This window comes from Anastrepha obliqua, chromosome 3 (assembly GCF_027943255.1).
Source record: "Anastrepha obliqua isolate idAnaObli1 chromosome 3, idAnaObli1_1.0, whole genome shotgun sequence".
NCBI classification, from domain to species: domain Eukaryota; kingdom Metazoa; phylum Arthropoda; class Insecta; order Diptera; family Tephritidae; genus Anastrepha; species Anastrepha obliqua.
Window position 1 is genome coordinate 107630677 of NC_072894.1, and position 23564 is coordinate 107654240.

General features: G+C 33.3%; 2 protein-coding genes across 6 annotated transcripts in view; one reads left to right on the forward strand and one right to left on the reverse strand.

Moving 5' to 3' along the window:
* Positions 1 to 19360, reverse strand: part of LOC129240108 (dnaJ homolog subfamily C member 5 homolog) — a 54438-nt gene extending 35078 nt beyond the window's left edge. For all 5 annotated transcript variants that reach the window (XM_054875622.1, XM_054875621.1, XM_054875624.1 and 2 more), the window contains exons 1-4: positions 19102 to 19360; positions 7429 to 7567; positions 4674 to 4826; positions 4298 to 4429 (exon numbers count right to left, since the gene is read on the reverse strand). In XM_054875622.1, coding sequence (XP_054731597.1) covers positions 4298 to 4429; positions 4674 to 4826; positions 7429 to 7567; positions 19102 to 19139 — 462 coding nt within the window. In that variant the 5' untranslated portion in view covers positions 19140 to 19360. The remainder of the gene's footprint in view (positions 1 to 4297; positions 4430 to 4673; positions 4827 to 7428; positions 7568 to 19101) is intronic.
* Positions 19361 to 21387: 2027 nt separating this feature from the next.
* Positions 21388 to 22169, forward strand: LOC129241047 (H/ACA ribonucleoprotein complex subunit 2-like protein). Its single transcript, XM_054877185.1, has 2 exons — positions 21388 to 21732; positions 21847 to 22169. The coding sequence occupies exons 1-2, from the start codon at positions 21485 to 21487 to the stop codon at positions 22076 to 22078; spliced, it is 480 nt and encodes a 159-aa protein (XP_054733160.1). The 5' UTR covers positions 21388 to 21484; the 3' UTR covers positions 22079 to 22169.
* Positions 22170 to 23564: the final 1395 nt, after the last annotated feature.

Here is a 23564-nt window from a genome sequence, read left to right on the forward strand (position 1 = left end):
ATTTTTTTATATATTTTAATATTTCTTTATTTTATTTTTATATTCTTTCATATTTTCTCATATTTTTTATATTTTGTTCTATTTCTTTTTTTTATACTTTTTCATATTTTTATATTTTTCATATTTTTTCTTATTTTTTAATATTGTTTCATATATTTATTTTACATCATAGTTTTTATATTGCTTTATTTTTGTTATATTTTTTCATATTCTTTCATATTTTTTAAATTTGTTTATATTTTTTCTTTATTTTATTTTTTTATATTTTTTTATATTTTTTCTTTATTTTATTCTTTATATTCTTCATATTCTTTCATATTTTTTATATTCTTTTATATCTTTTATTTATTTTATTTTCTTTTTATATGTTTTTATTTTATTTTTTACAGTTTGTCATATTCTTTCATATTTTTTCTTTATTTTTTTTATTTTTTTATTTTTTTTATATATTTTTTTATTTTATTTTTTATATTTTTTATTGTATTTTCTATATATTTTTATTTAATTTTCTATATATTTTTATTTTACTTTTTATATATTATATTTTTATTTTATTTTAATTTTTTAATTTTTATCTTTTATATATTTTTATTTTTGTTTTATATTATATATATTTATTATTATTTTTTTATTTTAGTTTTTTATAAATTGTTTTCATTTAATTTTTTATATTATATGTATGTATATATAATCTGTAAGCGTGCGATTTTTCTGTGATATTAATGCTAAATATTAAAAACAAAAGGGCTCGGAATGTAATTTAAAAATACCTAAAGCATTTATGTACATAAATTAAAAAAAAAAATCTAGAGAAACAAAAACATCTAAACAAACATTAAAAAGTAATTTATAAAAAAACGACTTAAAAATTAAACCAGAAAATAAAATAATTGTATGTAAAAATTTCAGTTTATAACTTAAAATAAAATCAATAGGTTCGAAATGCAGAAAGGGTACTTTATTATATCCAAGTATTAGCAAGACGCTCTTTAGCATGAGTTGTTTTAATATTTATTTATAATTTTTTTCCAGTTAAAAAAACTTATAATTACTCTTTAATTTAATTTATTTTTTCTTTTTTCGCAACAATGCTCATTATATTTTCCATGCAAAGGATTTTAACTCTTAATAAAGAAATATAAACCTTAAATATATTTAGAGTGGATAAAAAGTTTTCATTTTTTCAAAATGAATAAACAAATTAAATAAAAGATTAATTTTTGATTTCAAAGAAAAATTATTGGTACGAGATGGTTCCAAAATTTAATAATGCATCTAATTACTTAAAAAAACATAAAAAACGAAAAAACGCACACTTTTAAAATCGATATATAATATAAATAGTAGCCATGGGACTCTGGAACTCCAAAATGTTCAAACAAAAAAAAACACAATTAGTAAGAATGATCTCAAAGGAACCAAGTGACTTTAATATTCACTGCAGACAATTAATTTAAAAAAAATCTAGTGAACAGAATGCCGCTAGAAAAATGGAAAAAAGGTCAACAGCATTTTATATTTACACGCATACATATAACGTGGCGGATATTTTATTATTAGCAAAATTATGTGCCAAATTTTTTTTTCTTCTTCTAGTAACCAATATTTTTGCGCCTAGCAATGTTGTCAACAATGTTAAAAATACAAATAAGACATTTTTCCATGGCTATTTCAAGCAGAAATTTGGATGTTGCATATTTTTAGGAGTACTATTTACCAATTTAGTATGTTCGGGTCTAAAATAAATACCGAATTGCTTCGGGCCATTTATTGCTTCGGCAAGCAGCTGCCCAAATAATAATTTTTGCGAAACGAGCTATAAACAAAGTTTGACATTTTATGAGTTAATTTTTTCAATACTGGATCAGATGTTGAAAACGCGGATGGCTTCAAAAATAAAGGTATACTTTTTTTACTTAACAGTTTCAACAAGTTTTTTATCAATAAATTATTGCAGAGGAAATTCTCTATTAATTAGCTCGGACCTGTTATTAATTTTAACCTAATATATGCTGGCATTTGCGCTATATTTCAGCATTTCAGATCATTAGCTTGATATTTCGCACGTACATGAATATAATTTTTTTCCATACATTTTTATAAAAACTAAAAAAAAATGCATACATTTTTATAAAAAGTTTAAAAAAATTTAAAAACTTTTCCGTAAATTTACTAATTAGGTGCTAAATTTATGAAATTGTATACTGATATTTCACTTTTATAATCTTTTAACATCTACGTTTTAGACTCTGTTCATTACTTTGCTGTAGATTAAAATATCTAAAAGTTTCTTATCCTGACTTTACTTACATTTTACAATTCTTTGAAAATTCATAGAACTCGGGCAAGTCCCGAAATTCACTTCCGAGTAAATTTGTGGCATTTCATTTACATTGAAATTCACTCGGAAGTGAATTACAGAGACACTCTATTGAGGCGCCTGAAAATATGCTAAGCACCCTTGTACTGCATTCCAAATCTGCCTAGAGAATAAATATCTCTAAAGTCAGATAATTACAGAACATAAAACCTACGAAATAAAACAAAAATCTTCCCTAAACTTATTTATTGTAATAAAAGCAAAATTTTAATAAAAGCAAAATTTTCTTTAAACTAATTTTTATTGTAATAAAAACAAAATTTTAATTAAACAAAAATTTTCTCTAAACAAATTTTTATGGTAATAAAAACAAAGTTTTAATAAAACAAAAAATTTCCCTAACCTAATTTTTATTGTAACAAAAACAAAATTTTAATATCTAAAAATTTTGCCTAAACTAATTTTTATTGTAATAAAAGCAAAATTTTAATAAAACAAAATTGTAATAAAATTAATAATTTTCTCTAAATTATCTTTTATTGTAATAAAAACAAAATTTTAAACAAAAATTTTCCCTATGGTAATAAAAACAAAGTTTTAATAAAACAAACTTTTCCCCTAAACAAAATTTTATTTTATTTGAGATTTTATTTCTCATGATAATTCATTCCAAGCCCTTTTGACGCAAATAAAACGCAAACCAACCAAAACTCAACTCTAAACTTTTGCAGATTAATTTAAATGTATTTAAAAAATCTTATATTTTTTACTGATTACCTTCAGAACGTTGCGACAGCACCCAGAATGCACTAGAAAAACATTCAGTAAAGTACCGGTGAGTGCAAATAAATAGAAATTTGTACTACTGAATGAGGAAATTCAACAAAAAAAAAAAACCCAGAAATACTGTGTGCACCGATAGCTTTAAAAATTTCACTTACCTGCCGCAGTTTCACATGAGACGAAGCTCTTCATACGAAGAGCGAATGTGGTAAAGTGGGCAATGAGTTTGGAGAGGGGAAATAGGGCAAGCAAACACGCGAGTTAAGGTGTAATTTGTAATAAAAATTAATTAGTTGCGAAATAACTAATTGCATGCAAACTCGTGGAGCAATCAATGTCATCAACAAGTAACGAAAATCAAGTAACAAAATCAAGTAACAAAACCAATTATATGAACTTATTGAAAGGAAAAATAACAGAAAACAGGAACAGAAAAAAGAACTAGAATTCATTAGCATGACAGGCAGTGAATAGCGCGCAAAAGCACCACAAAAATCATCAAAAATTAAGACTTGAGCGCTGTTGAGTTGTGATGGGGTAAGATAGTTAGCAAAAGCAGTGTTCAAGTTGCACGACTGAAGGATAGGTATGTCAATTCGTTGCAATTTATGGTTTTCCAATGATGTTAGAAGGTAATTGCTGGCACTCACAATTGAGCACATTTGAGAAAATCTGACTTGCGCCACCAGCCAACGCTTAATATGACACAATTAATAGCGTAGAGAGGAATGCAATGCAATGTATGGAATAGTCAATAAAAATTGAGGTTAGTATGCGCATACGACATGCAGATGTTGATGACAGTTTTAAGTGTACGAACAAATCGAGCAAGTTATTTGCACTGGCGTCTACGATTTAATGATTATAAATCGGAAATGGTAGAGTTGACTTTTTCTCAAATGGGTGAATGACAGTAGATGCAGTAAATAGCATTTTCTTCGAGTTACAAACGCATTTGTCGTCACATTATTTGGTGTGCACATACATTTTTGATACCTGTTTTCTTTGTTTTTTTTTTTAGATACATAGTTTCCTTTCTTTTGCCTTATAAGATTCCTAGCACTTTTTCTTGTGTTTTTTTTTTTTCTTTTTTTTTTCAAAACACCAACCGCATCAGAGCAAAGTATAAATGTGAGGAATGCGAAAAGGAAGCACTAACATAGAATTCTTTACAGACTAATCTTCATTACTTACATTCAAGTGTGCATACTGATCGTGCGATTCGTTCGCTGGTGGCTTAAATTTGCCACAACAGAAGTTGCAGCAGCAACAACAGCAGCAGCAACAGCAACAGCCAGTCAAAATAGTGCAGCAAATAACAAGCGCCTGAAAGCGAAAAAGAAATCGTATTACAAAATGTATCAGAAAAGATATTTAGAATTACAAAACTAACAAATACTTTCAGAACAAGCTAATATGAGTATTTTTTTACTTTTTTTACATTTTTTTCAAAATTCATTTTCTCAGCAACAATTTCAATTGAGCCAAATTTTTAATTTTTTTTTTCTGAAAGTTATTCACTAATTTTGTTTTTCAAAGAATTATCCTCTGCTTTTGCATTGTCTCGCACCTTCACCGCCGGGGATGTCACAACAAAGTAGGCATTTACATTTTCTTCGCCAAATTGTTCAGCAATGTAGAGACCCAATGAACCATAATTATCGTAAATATTACGCTTCGTCTGATCGCTCAATATAGAATGAGCGCGATTCACTTCCTTGAACTGTGAAAACAAAAAAAAAAAATGGTAAAAAGAAAGATGAATAAAGGAATAAAATACGTATACCAGTTGGCGCAAAATGAATCACCCTATCGAAAGCTGTATAATTTTTGCAAATGGCGTCGTACATCAAACATATTTGACGCTTGTGCACTAGACAGCTGATAACTAAAGGTAAAATAAAAATTGCCATAACTCAAAATCATTTTTTTATTTTATTTAGTAAGAAAGTGAATCAAAAACCAAATTGGATGATTAATTTTGCGCCTTGTATAACAACCAAAATAAAAATTATATTATTTGGTTTGCAGTATTTTTATACATATGTATTTCATTTTGAATACGAAGAAAACAAATGCATTTTAATAAAAAAAAATTTCTGAAAAATTAAATTTTTGGATGATTAATTTTGCGTCTTGTACAATCAACATAAAACGGATATTATTTAGTTTGCAGTATTTTAATACATTTCGAATACGAGGAAGACAAATGCATTTAAATACAAATTTTTTTTTTTTGAAAAATATTTTTTTTTAATTTAAATAAAATTTTTTTCCATATCGAAATTTTGAATCCTTCGATCAAATACTAGCTTATCTGATAGTTCATCTAAATCCATTCGATTTTGAGATAAAATACTGCAACTATTTACATACATACATATACATGTATGTACTTATAAGGGAGAAGCCTTATGCCAGAAGCACGGGTGTGTAAATTTTCTAATTCTAAGTTAATGTTGTTGTTGGTGTTGTAGTTGCTGTTGGTGTAGTAGCTGTTGTTGTTGTTGGTGTAGTAGCTGTGGTTGTTGTAGTCGTACTAGTTGTTGTTGTTGCCGTAGTTGTGGTTGTTGTTGTATCACTTCACTAGGGGCCCCTGACAATGCGGCGTAGTCTCCGATCTTCATCGTCTCACTCATTCAACGGTAGGATCTGGTAACGTGCCAACGTCCACAGATTGGAACCAGAGGATTCTTAGTTAATGGGTTGACTTGATTAATCTTTGGGCGCTCTATGATATACCGAAACCAAGAATACCATGCGCACGAGTAAACTACAAATAATTTGTTTATGTCTGAAACCAAACCTTCCAATTTGCATAGGGCAAAAATTCTTCAAACTTGATTTTCCCAACATTTACATTTTTACACATTCATGTTTCTGGCATAGGAGGAACGATATGCATTCCCAGTTATTACACCGAATTTTTAATTACAATATTATTTAAAATAAAATAAATATTCTTTACAATAAAATAAAAATTCTCCAATTACTTTAAATAATATATTTAAATATATTATTCTTATGAAAAACAATTTCAGTTTTATTAACAAACAAAAAATGTATTTTACGACAAAATGGCATGTTGTTTTTGTTATAGCAGCATAAACATTCGTTACTCGTTCCGGTAATGCAGAGCCGACTGTCGTGGGAACGAAACCTATGCCTTCAAAGAGACTGCTTCATACATACACATTGCATTTACGCACACCTATCGACAAAAATAACACCAGGCTCCCCTTGTGATTATACATTTTTGCATTTAATTTTAACTAATTTTCAAAAAAAAAATAGTTCATTCTTTAACAAAAGTAATATGAATCAAGGTTTCAGACTTAGTACGAAATTCAGCAAAATACATTAAATTTCCATCAAAATTTCTAACTTCTTAATGAACATTTTAGAAAACTTTTCAAACCATTCAATTTTAATCATAATTTTTTCAAAAATAACGCTGATTTTGGACGCTTTTTTTTGTGTGCGGCGTTGAACTTTACCTCCATATAAAAATGTGTTTTATATATAAATATATTTTTTATTAAAAATGTGTTTTATAAATAAATATGTTTTTTATGAAAAATGTGTTTTATATATAAATATGTTTTTTATAAAAAAATTGTTTTATATGGAAGAAAATGCAAAAACACCAATAATAAAAAAATGGTTAAAAATCAAAGCGATTTTTTGTTAACACTAAAATTGAAAACTAGTTAAAACTAACTAAATTGAAAACATTAAATTTCGAAATTTATAAGACAAGAGATGTGTGGATTTTTTGCCGACGAGTGTGGATATGCATGTACATTAGGCCGGGTCGATTTGTGGGGAGGCAAAAAAATCGCCCATTGCTCTATGAAAATCATATTCTAGGGATCAAAATAAGAAACTTTGCCGAAGGAACCATACCTCTAAAACGAGTTCTGATGTCCACCAATTTGGGTCGAACTTTTTAGTTTCTTTTCTCATGTAAAGGCCAAAAATGGTGATATTTTGAAATGATTGTATGGGGCACCCCCCAGGGGAGTTCCAGGGGGTGTACCATTGGCATGGGTGGATCGGCCGTCCAAAGTTAGTGGGGGTCGGTCATACATTTGGACTCGATTGGAGCACTCTAAATGGGTCAATGTGGGATTTTTCCTTAGACCCAAATGGGGGGACATCAGAATTTCTTATTTTGATCCCTAGAATACGATTTTCACAGAGCAATGAGCGATTTTTAAATCGACCCGCCCTAATGCACATATTTGTAAGTTCATATATCTCGTATACTTTTTATTACATATTCATATTATATAATTTTTTAGCTCCTTTTTGGATGCACTCACCTTGTCGGCGGCATCGGTATTATTTGGATTTTTATCTGGATGGTATTTCAGTGCTAGTTTTCTGTAAGTCTTCTTAATATCATCAGCCGTGGCTGTTTTAGGAAGTCCCAATATTTGATAAAGAGAATCGCCCGAAGTACTGGAAAGAAGAGGAAAAACATATTAGATTAACGAGAATAAAAATAATAATTAATATTTATAAAAATTACAAAATATGTAAAAAAATATTCGGGACAATCGATTATATGGGCCGGCCCATAGATAGGTTTATTTATTAAATATTTGGTTATTTTGACTGATGATAATTTCGCAATAGAAATAAAGATTTATTGCCAGCCAGTATTTTATCCTCAAAAAAAAAATCAAATTAATTGCCGCATTTTCGTATCAGTAGCCCGGATGTGAGGAACCAGTGATTTTCCAAAGGGAAGACACAGACATTTTGATTTAATAAAAAAAAAATGTATTAAAAAATTATTTTGATGCGGACTTTGGAGTGATGGCATCATACGGCTATTTTTCAGAAAATGATGTTTGAAATTAAGAAGAAGAACGATAACCACTGCAATGAGACTGATATTGAGGAAACAGATATTAGTATGACCCGCAATGCGGCACAATTCTTCAAGCAATCGATATTTGGCGCGGTAAAGTTGGTGATCGTGGTTTTTGTTGTAAGTGTAGTGTAAATCACCGGTCGTCTTTGTCTACTTCATCTAATGGTAGGCCCAGAAAACTTGCCGTTTCGACCGGTTGGATCCAGTGGTAGAGGGGTGTTAGATGGGGCATGTGAAACGGTAGTTAGTGTCGTGCGGGGTGCCTTCACATGCCGGACATAAGTTTAGTATGTCGGGGTCAATACTGGATAACCTGCTACAGTATTCAGAACGTAATTGTGCCAAGGTTACGCGCGACTTTCGGGGAGTTGGAGCTCTTCGACTGCAATTGGTGGTGGTTGGACTCCGATGACGGCATTCGGGGGTCGGTAGCTTAAGATGGTGGTAAGGGTCTCCCGATGAGTGTCGTTTATTGCCTGTCGAAACACTGTCCAGTCCAGTAGTTGTCTATTCGTTTTATCCTGGATCACGTCGGCGTAGTTTAATAGGCATCTCCTGACGTGCCTGGGAGGCGGCTCTGGCTCAAGCAGGTGTCTGCAATGGTGAAACATGCGGTAGCACCTACTACTACTTCCTGAGCAGTTTGTTGTGCTCCATTACACCACATTGTGAAGGTGTTGAAGAGCGGACATCGGGAGGCAATCCGTCGCTGTCCGAATGGCAATATTTTGGCATGTCTGGAGCTTTATCCACTGCGTGTCGCTGGTTTAAGGCGACCAGACAAGCACAACATAGTTTAGAACCGGCCGGCAAGCGCTTCTGGACTTTAGTGGCAATTGCGGTTGTGTGCGCAGAGAAGGAGAGCAAACTGTCAAAGGTTGCACTCAAAATTTTGGGATTGTTAACAGTCGGAATTGGAGTATCATCGACTTTTACCTAAGTTGCAGTTAGACCTCCTTTGTCCAGGTGGTTAAGAGGGTCGCCGTAGACTTTGTGGGGAAAGTTGGAAATTCCTCGCAGTGAAAAACCGAGAAAGGACGGTGAGGTAGGTGTTCACTATGGCGCACAGGCCATCAATGTCATTGCCCAACGCCATTAACATACAGTAATCAGCGTATGAAACCAGGGACACGCTCTCTAGTGGTTGGGGGAGCTTCGATACAAAGAAGTTGAACAGCAAGGGTGAGAGGGCATCGCCCCGCAAAACACCTTGGTGCTCGTGTTATCAGCCGCTTTGGTAATGTCTATTTGTAACTTCGGAGCGCCGATTAGCCCCATTTTGGCTTCTTTATGCTTGTTCGAAAGATTGATTATACGCAGATAAATAAGAAATAATTCAGGTCCCTAAGCTGACTGACGTCTAAGCCATGTTATGTGACAGACCACAAACCGTCAACAAGGTGTTGGAAAATATGCTTGATAAGAGGAAGTGCCACTGTGAAGACAGCCGTGGTAGTCACATCACAGAAGCTTGCACTTCAGTTAAAGACTTGGAATATAGTTAAGGACTTGCTTGAATTGCGATGAATATAAAAATTTATTTTTTGAATTTAATTTTAGGGTAGTTCTTGACACTATGTTAATACTGGACTGACTGCCAACATATTTGACAATCGTATTTACCTTCTGCTCAAATATGAACGAGACGGTATCAATAAAACGGTCCGCGGATGACATATGGCAAAAATAAATTTTTTGTTTTTGGTAGGACTGTTATAAGCTTACATGGCAAATTTCAGCGTGATATGTCACATAGTTTGTTTTCTGTGCTACTGTAAACAAGTCAAGCTCGAGTGTGTTCTTCGAATTTAACGATGGAAATTCAAAGAATTTGTTTGAAATTTTGTTATTCCAACAAAATTTCGACTTCAGACGCCTTAAAAATGTTGCAGACAACCTATGGGGACTCTGCTCTATCGCGTGCACGTGTTTTCCAGTGGTACAAATCGTTCAAAGAAGGCCGTACATCGGTTGAAAACTTGCCTCATGAACGTCGTCCAGCGACATCAGTAAACGACGAAAACATCGGAAAAGTAAAGGAAACTGTGCTTGATAATCGCACAAATCGCTAAATCGGTTAACGCTGAATATTATTTAGACGTTTTAAAGCGTTTGCGCGAGAACATTCGTCTTAAAAGGAAGGAATTGTGGGACAACAAGTCATGGTTCTTGCATCACGATAATGCACCAGCTCACACATCACGTCTTGTTCGCGATTATTTGAACAAAAATAATGTTAATATCGTTCCGCAAGCACCGTATTCGCCTGATATGGCTCCATGTGACTTTTTCCTGTTTCCCAAGCTCAAGTTGCCGCTCCGTGGAAAACATTTTGAGACAATTGAAGTCAGAAAAGAGAATTCGAAGAACACACTCGAGCTTGACTTGTTTACAGTAGCACAGAAAACAAACTATGTGACTATCACGCTGAAATTTGCCATGTAAGCTTATAACAGTCTACCAAAAAACAAAAAAATTATTTTTGCCATATGTCATCCGCGGACCGTTTTATTGATACCGTCTCGCTCATATTTGAGTAGAAGGTATACTTCTACCTCATCTTACCGTTTTAGGTACACTACTTGTATATTAGTTTCTCTGTTTGCTGTTTAGGAAAAACATGTTTATCTTTTGTTATTCTTAAAATACATATGTCTGATTTATTCAGCCCTGCATGATTATACTTACAATTTACTTAACTATTTTTATTTATTATTTGTGAATTAAATCATTCTTTAACTCTTTCCAATAATGCCATAAGAAAATACAGAGAAATAAAGGATTTTTAACGCACATACATTGAACACAAGAGCTTCAAATTAATGGTCAAATAAACTAATTAGCAGCAATCGCCTCTTTTAGAAAATTAGTTTGCATAACTTACCAACTTCCAGCCACTATACAGTTTATTTATAATATGCAGCAATTACAAAAAAAAATACAGTGCACTCGCGATAACTCGAACTAATTAAAACAGGCGCTGTTCGATTTATCGAATTTGTTCGACTTATCAATTGAGTGTGCTATGTTAAAAAAACAGTCATCGATATCGATTTTTTTCAATTAAATTTATTTATTTATTTACATATGGATATGAACATGAATATGTTTAAAATAATTAATTCGTTTCAATATTTTTCATCAAATATTTGGCAGTCTTTGTGTCAGTTACACAAAAAAAGTCAGCTTTAACAGAAAAGTTAGGCCGAAAAGAAAGTTGTAATGTGTGTTTTTCTTTTCTTGCCTGCAGCAATGTTGTAGAGTGTTAACCTTTGCGGGGCTTACTTGTTCAGTTGTGGCCCACTGAATTACCTTATTGATAGAGCTAACTGCCTCCTCAGATGATATCCGCTCACATGTCTCAGTTGTGTTGTTAAACTCAGACTCAGAATCACTAGTTTCAATTATTACTTCTGTGTCGGTAAATTCGGCACCATCATTCCATTTGTTAACATCATAAAGCGTAAATTCGACCTGTAAATTATGTTTTTCATGTTATGTTCTTTCAAGATGAGTCCACTTATTGGGTAATTCTTTTTTCTTTGGGACAGAAACCATTTGTATAAAGCGGCTTTCATTTTAGGAAACTCAGAAGCTTTTAAAGTTCTCCTCTTCCCAGGACCCAAAATCGTGTTGTTTACTGCTTTTAAAATTGCCTTGTCTTTCTTTTTTATAAGACTTATGGTGGACTTGGCTACCCCATATTCCTTCGCTAGAGAAGTAACACTACATCCACGTTTAATTTTGTTAAGGACTTCAGCCCTCTCTTTTAATGTTAAACACTTCAACCTTTTACGATCCATTACTCACATGCACTGATACACTACAAATGACAAATTTAAAGCAATTTGGTCAATGCAAGATGTTGTTCCCAGAAAACTAACGGGATATTAACGTCGAAATATTCATATGGACAATACACTAGTATACATATAATTTATATACATATACTATTACATATGTATGTATGTACAAAATGTACATGTTTGAAAAGAATGTGTGTACAAATAAATTTGTTTTTTTGTTCGAGTTATAGCGCTTTAATATTGTTCGAGTTACAAACTAGTCAATAGGGAAAAAAATGTGTTCGAGTTAGCACGTCGTTCGACTTAGCGGCTATTCGAGTTACCGCGAGTGCACTGTATTTGCATACATATACGCCTATATGCATATGAATGAATGAATGTGTGTGTGAGTGTGTGTGTGTGTGTGTATGTGTGTGTGTATGTGTGTGCTCCCAAACAAAACAAACGCCCTGCATGTGCTTGACTTTCAGCATAGCTTTTTGCGCTTTGAAAGGTACATAAACAACATAGGCATAACCACATAGACATATAAACATGGATCAAAATACATTATATATAGAGTAAACAAAGCGAAAAAATGCAGAATTACAAACAAATCCATGTAAGAGTAAAATCGTATGGAAAAAATTTATTTGCCCAAGCATCAACAGAGAAGCAGATATGGTGCATGGTGGAACGGCAGCTGGGAGACCGCGGAGTTGATTAACCGCAAAAGCCGCAAAGACTCTAAGCAAAGGGTGAAAAGAGCTAACGATCACGCTTGAAAACACGCTCTCTACAGAGCCTATTTGAGATATAAATAATTTTTAATCAAACATTTCTTGTTTTATAGACAAACAGTCACTAAAAATCCTCATGTTTATCTCATTCAAACAAAAAATGGTAGTAACTCAAATGCACTTTAGTTGGAAAAATTTCACGATTTGTCATTTTATAAGGAATTGCATTATTTTTATTACTTGACACAATTTCTTTCGGGCTATCGTTTAGAGCAGCCGTTCCCAAATTGGTCTTCACGACGCCCTGGCGCGAAATGGATATACTACAACTGGCTGGTTAGCGTTTGAAACGAAGTTGCTATGGTGAAAAGAAAAATAGAACTGGGGCAAAAAAGTACTGAAAGTAAAAATTCATGGCTAAGCTTGCAATATAACATTACTTCAATATGACATTAGGTATCCATTTTACAACGGATTCTTTAGGCAGTCTGTATCAAACCGACTGCATAAGAAATCCATTCAAATCAACACACCATCATTTACATCTTCAATAGTGAATCAGCAGCAATTTACAAGAACATCGTGCCCCCAATACTACAGCTTTGAACATTTTTTTATCGTTTGATACAACGTACCTAATTGAAAATAGTTGCTTTGCAGTTGCAGTAATTAAACCGCAAGATCAAAAAGCAATGGTCGTTGGCACTATTTTGGATAATGCAGCAGGTTAAACTCCTACTTATCCAGAAATGACCCCGACATATCAACACTAAATACCTTTTCACATACCCCATCAAACCCACTTTTCTAACACCTCTCTCCCTCTGGACCCAAAACCTGTCGAAACAGCAAGTTTCCTGGGTCAACCGTTAGATGAGCTAGACGAAGACGACCGGTGATTACACTGCACTTACAGCACAAAGTTACTGCTACAACAACAACATCAAAAATCAATGGTAAAAAAGAAATACTTATAACTAAGCAAAATTTTAAGCTCGATTTGAGAATTTATGAACAAAAAAGCAAGCTTATCCTTCTCATTGATAACACAAATCTATAAAATTTACTGTTCTTTTTATATGAGGCTATTTTCCCATGTAACTTTGTACGCTTAATAAGGTTCTGAGACCCAAAGGTGCCCATCACGTTATAGTTCTAAGAAAATTGGAGGGTAAAAACACCGAAAAATATGTGCCCCTTTTTACCCCTCTTTTTTTAAAACTATGCCTTGCTAGACCCTTATATACCGTAGACCCAACCTAAACTCACATTAAAGCTTGTACTTTACACTAACATAATAACCAGGTTTCAAAAATAAACGATTTAGAATAAATAGCATAAAAATATATCGGAAACTCCTTCTCACGATTCTACGATTTCACAATTTACGGTTCTACGTTTCCGGAACGACCCGTACTTATATCCGGCCAAGGACTGAGCCTCCAGCAGCTAAAATGCTGCTAAAACCACAATAAGAATAATAACAACAAAAACAACACCAAATACAAAAAACAATAACAACAACAATATCGGAAACCTATCTCATATCAGAAACAAAGAGATCTAGATCTGTGTTATGAATAATAAGATAACAGTTCCATTTTTTGAGAATTATATTTTAATAAAAAATAAAACGATTCTCCTGTCTAATATAGCCTAATCAGATATTAGTACATTCTTTTGTATTCCCGTCGTAAAAAAAATTAATTTTACAAGGGAAGTACCAGTTCTAAAAAGGTTGGGAAACCCTAGAGTAATAAATTGTATTTTGTTTTGTCTCAAAAAATTGGCCAACACGGCATTAGCCATGCTTATCAGCGCTAAACATTTGATATATTGCCTAATTTTAGCGTAAGTGAGCACCTAATCATACATACATACAAATGAACACGACCCATAAAAGAGGTATAATAGCATACAAGCGCCACGAGACAGTAAAAGTTCACGCTAACCGTACACGTAAAAAGTCAGCGCACAAAGATGGCGAGCATAGTAGTGAAGAGTCGTTGGAAACGGTTTAAAATGTGCGCTAGAAAATTAAAAAAAAATTGTTCAAAATTGTTATGTGGTTAGGTTGTTGTAAAAGCTTAGAAATTTCTCCAAAAAATATGAAATGGTATCACTAATGTGGGATTCATTAGTTAAATATGAGAACATTTCTGACTCTTCATGAATATGTTTTTCTAATTAAAGACGTGTACACTACAGCCCCATAACTTTGTAGCTATCGAAAAAGATCCTATTTTCCAAATATAATATCTTTCAGCAGCACTAACTGTTCACCAAAAGCCGCAGCACGTCAATATGATTGTCTCTTACCATTATCGAGCGCTTACTGACAGTTCGGTAGTCAGTCATATAGTGATTTGTAAAGCGTCCCACTCAGTACCATTTCACAATCGAGCTTTATTCTGGCACTGTGCCAAAAAACCCCAATTTCATGAAAATTACTAACATACACTACACTCGAAGTGTAACCAACTTCAGACCGATCGCGCAGCTGTCTGTTAATTGGCTAAATGAGTATTGTTTACAAGTGTGCGGAAGCATTTGGCCGGGGGTAAACGCGAAAAAAGAAATTCAGTAATGGATTTCAAAAAGATCCTATTATATAATAGTGTGATTGCATTATATTTGGAAGGAAAATCACAACCAGCGATTGTTCGTGAGCTCGAGCACCTTAAAGTAAAAAAAGTTTTTATTTATCGCACCATTACTCGTATTATAATGATACTGGTAGCATCGCGAAACGTCATGGAGGTGTTCATCAAAAGACTGCAACGTCACGTGAAATGGTTCAAAAAGTGACGAAGCGACTTGAGCGAAATCCCCGACGGAGGGCCAATTAAATGGCGAGAGAACTGAAAATATCTGACCGTAGAATCCGCCGGATACTTAAATCAAATCTCAAAGTCAAGCCTTACAAAATCCCAAAAGGGCGGGATCTCGCACCAAAGCAGCAAGAAATCAGACTTGAGAGAGCGAAGGAGTCGCTTCGCTTGGCCGAAAGCGGTCAATTTCCGAACATTGTGTTTTCTGACGAGAAAAATTTTCAAATTGAGCAATTCGTAAACTCCCAAAACGATAGGGTTTATTTGAACGGAGACAGCACCGGCCACAGGTAATGGCTTGGGCCGCTGTAACCGCAGATGGGCGCTCTCCAATCGAGCCTGGCGTCAAGGTAAATGCGAAATATTATCGGGAAAGTATTCTGGAAGTTGCTTTGAAGCCATGGGCAGACAAACATTTCGGTGGCATATCATGGACGTTTCAACAGGACTCGGCATCGTCTCACAAAGCTCGCTAAAAATCAAGAATTGCTAAATAACAATGTTCCGAACTTAATAACATCCACACAATGGCTCTCAAATTCACCAGATGCGAATCCGATGGACTATTGGGCCATTTTGGAGAGCAAAGTCCGAACTAAAAGGTTCACCAGCCTCGAGGCGCTGAGAAAACCCATTTTCCGCAAGTGGACCAAAATACCTGCAAGTCACATTCGGGCAGCTTGCGATTCGTTTCTGGACCTTCTCAAGGTCATAGTCAAGGCAAAAGGTAGTCACATGGAGCAAAAGTAAATTGATTCTTAATTTTGTATTATTTTCACACATTTTTTACTTTGAATTGAATAAAAGTAATTTTCCAAACTAAATATATGGCCTTTTTAATTGGTTACACCTCGACTCCCGGACCCTGTACTATACTTTATTTAGCTTTTAAATACGCTCTAATATATAAACTAATTTGTGCGCTGACATTTCATGTCTAGTGTACATAAGAACGTGTATTTGTATGTACTGAGACAAAAGTAGACACAAGTGAAGTCTCTCATGACTCACTTTCGAACAGGCATTGCAAGGCTATAATGTTTTGGAATGTGTTTGCACACAAAAGTAAATAAATTAAAAGAAAACTATAAAAAGTAAATTTGCTTATCGATGTTAGGAGAGCAGCCGACAACAACTTGCCTGGGTATAATAGAAAATACCTATGAAAATAATTAGTAAAATTCTAAGAATTAATACACTGAAAATAAAGAATGCATTGCGCCACTCGCTGTCACAATAATGCAAAGTTGAAGCGGAAGAGTTGCAAATGGCAGCGACCGCAGCAACGGCAAAAGTATTGCATTTTTTTCTTTTTCTTCGCAGTTGTACGCTAGAACACGCTACGTGGTGACGGCATTGATGACAATGGCCATATTGGCACCGCCTTCTTTTTCCTGCCTTCTATTCCGCGAACCCACGACCTTGCTGTAAGCATAGCATTGACACTGAAACAGGCGCCGTTGGTGTGCAGAAAGAGAGACATTGCAATGACAGAAAACGGCATGCGTGTGCACAATATATTCCAGCGAGAGCAATTTTATTTTATTTTCGAAGGGTTTCCAGATGTGCCCCTAAATTATACGAGTATGTAGATTGTTAATTCTGTAAAAATAGAATGAAGATTCGAAATAAGAATCTTAAACGAAAAAATTAAACTCCGTTGCTTTACGCACATTCCATACCCGCTTTTCCCACTTAAAAGTGTGGTCTAACACAAACTAGGTGGCTAAAACATGTTGCATGACTGTTAAGGATTTAAAACCTTCCAAAGTCGGTTGTGCTGTCAAATAACTTCAAAAAACCTCTACTGGGCGTCAAATGAAAAACGTCTAAATAGTCTAAATGGTCTAAACTAGCGAATTGAGAAAGAAGCTCATCAGCTTTTCACAAAAGATAAAAGGTTTGGGAAATGTTATACGCGTTTACATCAACAAACAGTATCATGAGGCGTGCACACCCAACAGGTGCACCGCTATCCACTAATCATTAAATTGCATATATGTATTACTCACTAAAGGAGTACATCACCTCTCGGATGCATAAAAAAATATGATAATGGTAACCCAATGGGCATACATATGTATATGTATGTACGTAGGTACAAACACATAGAACCCTACATATGCGTGCATTGAATTAATCGCACTTTATCAAAGGTCACATGATTATGTGGATTTTGAGTGGTAAAATACTGCTCAAGGCCATGGACAAGCCACTTCAAACAAGTAGTATATGCACGTCACATGTGTAGGTACATCAATAAAATCCTCTATTTCTGTGGACTTTCAATAGAGAAAACAATATAAGGCAAATTCTATACCACAGTGAACAATTTCATAATTGTCTGTCAATGTTTGCATTATTCTTAGTAGAATAATTACTTGCATATGCAAGTGCGATTATTTATATTCCTAAAGGGGTATTTTTGGAGGGGCGAGTCATAAGGGACTACTGCTTACACGAAATATTTTGCTGGTATTTGTGCTATTTTCGTGGACAAATTGATGCGCGCACTGAACAGCGATAAGCCAACACAGAGCAATAATTGTTTAGACGCTAATCTCAACGTTTATATTTTAGTTGCTTTTTTATTACTCATACCGTTGCGGCGATAGCGTGGACAAGAATATTGGCCGGAAAGTAGTATTAAAACGTGTAGGTATAAATATGTAGAACAAAAAAAAGCGAACCGCTTTTGTGATAGCTAAATTAGTGCAAATATTTCATGCGATTAGGTATCAAACAGTGAGAGATACGTTCAATGATTAAAAAAGTTGAAAGCAATTTAAACTAGCAGAATGTTATTAGCTGTCAAGAGAATCTTAGATTATATATTCAAAATAGTTTACAAAATTAATCACTTTTTTCGATTCTTACAGAATTGGTTTTTAATTCGTACATATTAGCAGCAATTAATGAAAATTGTAATCAGCACATTTATTAAAAAAAAAAAAATAATTGCTCCAGCCCGTCATGCATTTCCCACCCTCATTTGCTTAGCGTATCACGATTTTTACAAATGCCAAGGTTGCCCATTCATACTACATTCGCTTTGCACTCTTGCCACGATGCCCGTCGTCCATAATATTATTCTATTTTCATTTTTCCGCTTTCTTACTTCGTGGTACTATTTTCCAACCATATTATATGCTTTCCCAAACTACCATTAACTTCACACGGTTATTATGCTTGTTGTTGTTGCTATGAAAGCCTTCGGAATTTTCTGCTTTGACTTTTTTTTTGCAACACGCATCAGCGCTATCGCCACCACCAACCAATCGGTCGACCACCCACCCACCCGATCACCCATTCAATTCCCAGTTAGCTAGTCAGCCAGCGCCAGCTTGTCAACAGTCATCTTCTGCCAACAAACGTTTTTAACCGCACATTCATATGGAAAATCAATTAAAGTCGACGTCGGCGCCGACTTTCGTAGCGCTCAAGAAAGTTCACTACCTCAGCTCTGCTCTCTGCAGCATTGCGCTTGGGCTGCTCTTTTTTTGCCTTTTCTTTTATTGTGGCCGCAAACAGCAGCTGCAAATTTAAAGCGTACTTCTTTTCAATTCTCTTTTCATTTTTTTCACTACATCCGCATCGTCGCAAATTTGTAGCTGCAACTGCGTCGCCGCCCACCAAAGTCAAATACTTAGCGAAACAATCACTTTTTTAACACATTGTTCTTAAGTTGCTGCATCGGTCGCGGTCGTGGTCGCAGCCGCAATCGCTGCCATTGCTGTTACTTCCCCATTTCTCTACTTACGACAATTTTCTTTTCTCTCCCATGCCACCAGCACTCATTTTGTTCTGTCGTTAGTTTTTTTCTTGCGCTTGCAAAAACTTTAATTCCACAGATATTAAACAATTTATATTGTTTAATATGTTGACCACGTTTTAAAGTAATACACTCTTTGGTATAATGTTGATTCACGCGAATTTCCGAATGGAATTTGAATTCTTTGTATATTTTCTGCACTTATGGCTGGCTGCGAGTGATTCTATTTTATCGTTCGCCTGCGCCCTGCGTTTGACAAGAGTGTAACCAGATCAAACCATTCTTGAGAAACAAAAAAAAGTGTTGCTGTACCTTGAGAAAGGGCTAATTGCTTCTTAATGTATTTCTGAATGGAATTAATATATATATTATAGAAGCATATAAACCAATGAGCCATTTAAACGAATCCTATGCAGGACTCAGATCTGGTTCATTTATTAAAAAAAAAAAAAAACTAAATGTATTTATTCCTACGTCTGTAATCATCGAAGAGATAAACAGTGTCTCAATTTGTCATTTCAAAAACACCGGAATGATAACTCTTTTATGAAGAAAAAAATCCTACGTTTATTTTGGAAGCTTTTGGATAGTATAACTCGTTTTATATAAAAAATTGATTCTAAAATGCATACAATATTTAATATATAAAATTAAATATTCATCATTAACAATATTTTTAGCGTGAGCGATCTTCAACCACGCTTCAAAAACAAACCCATTTCAGATCAACAACGGCTACGTTATCTCCGGTAATCCTGCGAGGAACTCTATTTAAAAAAATTATAATCAATTATCATTATACTCCATGTAAATTAATTAGGATAATCTCTGAATTTTATTGGTGGGCGAAACCCTAGACCCCCTTGAGTCTAGCACGTACTTTTTATATATCTATTTTCCATTGCATTTCATTTTGCATGAATTTTAATATTTTCTAGAAACTTCTCTTTTTGATGTCAATTAGAAGTAGTAGGGTTGCAATATTGATTTCTTTCTATTAAATTAATCTCTAAACTGTCAACTTTTGTTTGAGTTACTCTGGACTGCCAATCTTTGCTTATAGATTTTGACATTCTGGGTACCAAAAGCAGAAACGAAATACATTACTCATGCTATTTTCGCTCTACTTCTTCTACTTGTTTAATAATATGTTCACATATAAGTAGGTGATCTACTTTTTCGTGCTTAACTCCCAATCCATACAAAATTTCTCTCCCAAAATCGGAGATTGTAAAATAATCCTAGATCATAACCATACTTTTGACATACAACCCTGTGTCTTCTGTGTAATAAGAAAAACGTCAAAGTAAAAACTAAATAAAATGGATGCCGGCAAAGAGAACAGGTTTGTAGACATAATTCTAATAAAATGATTGTTAGGTATTATTATATGCATTAATATAACAGAAAAAAAGTGTGTGTCCATAAATGTGTGTCATCTTATTACTTATAATAAAATGTAATATCGAATTTCGAATGCGTATTGCTGCCATCATTTTTTGGAACCTCAGTAAACGTCATTTACGGATTTCCTTCAACTGTGTATTATTAGCATTGAATTGCGTAATTAAGTTAGCTATTCCTTCTCCTTGTTTTTCCTTCATATCGTTAAATATAATTAAACAAACCAAAAACACCGAAATATTCCACCAAAATAATTTCAATGAAGACAAACTTTCACAACAGTATTGACAGCTGATAGTCAATTTTGCAGGTAATCTGCCATATGTGAACGAGTAGAATAATTTTGTGGATTTATTGGCAATTAAAGCATATGTGAACGTACTTTAAAGTGCTTTGGTTTGCACACACTTCCACGACTGAAAATTTAGTAAAACTTATATGTATTAAAAACAGCTCAAACAATAGTTTCTTGTCATTATACATACTAAAAGTTAGCGAAGAAATGCAAAGTTAATAATGTAGAACGAAAAAATGTAAAATTTGATGAGCGAATTGCGGGTTTTATAACTTTTAACCCAAGTTACTCAGAAATTATGAGGTTTTGTACGAGAAAAGTGGTACTACTTCCCTACTACCCCTCTTACACATAAAAGCACTCGATTCGAGTGCCAATCCAAAAAGACATTCTGAAATTAATTTTATTTAATTAAATACAAGATAAATAAAATTTTAGTCATACATATTGAAAGTATAAATTTAATTTATTTTGCCTCTGGCCCACCCTGTTGAGCCAAGCCGAAAAGAACGCCGTTCCAATTAACTTAAACGGCATCTGCTACCAGCTGTCACTATAGTCAACCAGCAATGCGCTATCGTCCAAATGTCAGAAGTTTCACGTGTTTACGGCTTTCACAAGTGCTTTTCTTGATTCTCAAATTATTTAGTTTTTTGAAATAATATTAAAAAAATGGGTAAAATCAAGAAAGAGCCTGTTGACCTAGATACCACAGTTATTTCCGAGGCAAATGTTACAGTCAAAGAAGAAGATACTTATGACGATAAGCTAAAGTATGTGAATAGTATTTCCAAGCCAATGGCTTCACGCAAATTGGCCAAAAAGTGCTATAAACTTATTAAGAAAGCGATGAAACACAAAACGTATCTGCGTAATGGCCTGAAGGATGTACAAACACGTTTACGCAAAGGCGAAACTGGGTGAGCGAGTCTAATGAAAATAAAAAATAAAGATTCAGATAAAATTATTATAACATTCTGAATTTGCTTGATTGTTGGTTATATGTAATTGTATTGATATATTTTTACTTACAGCATTTGCATTTTTGCTGGCGATGTGACGCCCATCGATATCATTTGTCACTTGCCAGCCGTTTGTGAGGAGAAGGGCATACCCTATGCGTACACACCAAGTCGGTCTGATTTAGGAGCTGCTATGGGTGTGAAACGTGGCACCGTGGCTTTGTTGATCCGTGAACATAACGACTATCAAGATCTGTACGATGAGCTGAAACAGGATATATCCAGCTTGGGGGTGCCTATTTAAAGCAAACTGCTTTTCGTGCTCACTGTAGGTTAAGAGATTTCCTATGTCTTTATATTGATAAGTTAAATAAAATAAGAAAGTATATAAAAAAAACTATAGTTGTTTTGATTAGAAGAAAATATAAATAATATATATAAATCTCCAATATATTAGAAGCTGCTCATTTAAGGTGTGCAACGTAGCATCGTAGTCCCTCTGTTGAAATTATAAAATGCCTTGTTTTTTTGGTTGTCCCTGCGGGATCTTTTTTATTTGCAAATTTGCAGTTTTTTTCCTTTTGCTTAATTTTTGTTATAATTATATTCTTTTACTAAAATTACAGAAATCCATATAAATAGTATTTTGTAGCTATTCTTACATTTTTTTAATTATTTATTTTTTGTTTTTGTTTTATTTAAATGTTTCATAATGTTATAAGTAATTGTATTTTTTTTTTGTTCAATATTTGCATTTTATATGTACGTGTATATACTAGTATTCTTCCTTGATCTAAAACTTTTACATGTACACTCTGCTTGTATTTTTTTCTTTTGTTTTGTTTTTTTATTTATTTATATGCATTAGCGTTTTAAATTTTATAACTAGACACAATATTTAATATAGCATTTTCTTCTTAAAAAACTCGCATCCAAAAGCCATTCTCCATAGTTTAATTTGAAGGGTACGAACTTGCCGTTCTTTGCTCGGAAGTATTTTTTGTTTTTTACATTTTAAATGAAAATTTCAGAAATATTTTCTGTTTGGTGTTTTTTAACAACTGCACCAAAAAACTAAATGATTTAAAAAAGGTTTAAGGAGTTTTCTTTGCAAATTATGATTTCACATTTGTTGCGCCACAATTGCGTTTTTTTTTTAATGCCTAGATTGAAAATTAAAGAGCGTTAATTTAAAGTTTTTTGGAATATTTGCCTTAAAATTTTGTAATATTGGATATTTTTTTAAAAGGGTCTCATTTGAATGTCTTTCTTGAGCCTAGCGGGATGTATTTCTTTAGTTATATTTTTTGTGGATTTTGTATTTTTCGGATATACTCACTTCCAAATGAGGAAACTAGTAATTGAAAATAAAAAGGAAACAAAAATTTTTATTAAACAAAATTGTTTATTCAAAAAAAAAAAATATTAACAAAAAAAGAAAAATTAATTAAAAAAATTAAAAAAAAGTTTATTAAAAAAAAATATAGTTTATTAAAAACTTATTAAAAACAAAAATTATAATTTATTAAAAATTTATTAAAAAAAATTATAAAATATTCTTCCGTATATCCTATGAATTTACCTTTCACATAACTTAATTTCTTTAATTCATGTGTTGATAGTGCCTAATAATCGTTTCCAGAAAATTAACTCTCTAATAGCTTAACTTTTGTAGTAAAAAAATAATCTTATTAGAGTAGTGAGCCGTAAGCCCTGGCAGCTAGTGCTCCTTTTTTATTGTAAAATAATAATTTATTGTTATTTTCCAAATATTAAATAAATAAATAAAT

What these genes read in the sequence shown, in the direction of transcription:
- LOC129241047 (XM_054877185.1), top strand. Translation starts at nt 21,485, where the DNA reads ATGGGTAAAATCAAGAAAGAGCCTGTTGACCTAGATACCACAGTTATT. An exon ending in TTACGCAAAGGCGAAACTGG is followed by an intron (nt 21,733 to 21,846) that starts GTGAGCGAGTCT and finishes TTTTACTTACAG; the next exon opens with CATTTGCATTTTTGCTGGCG.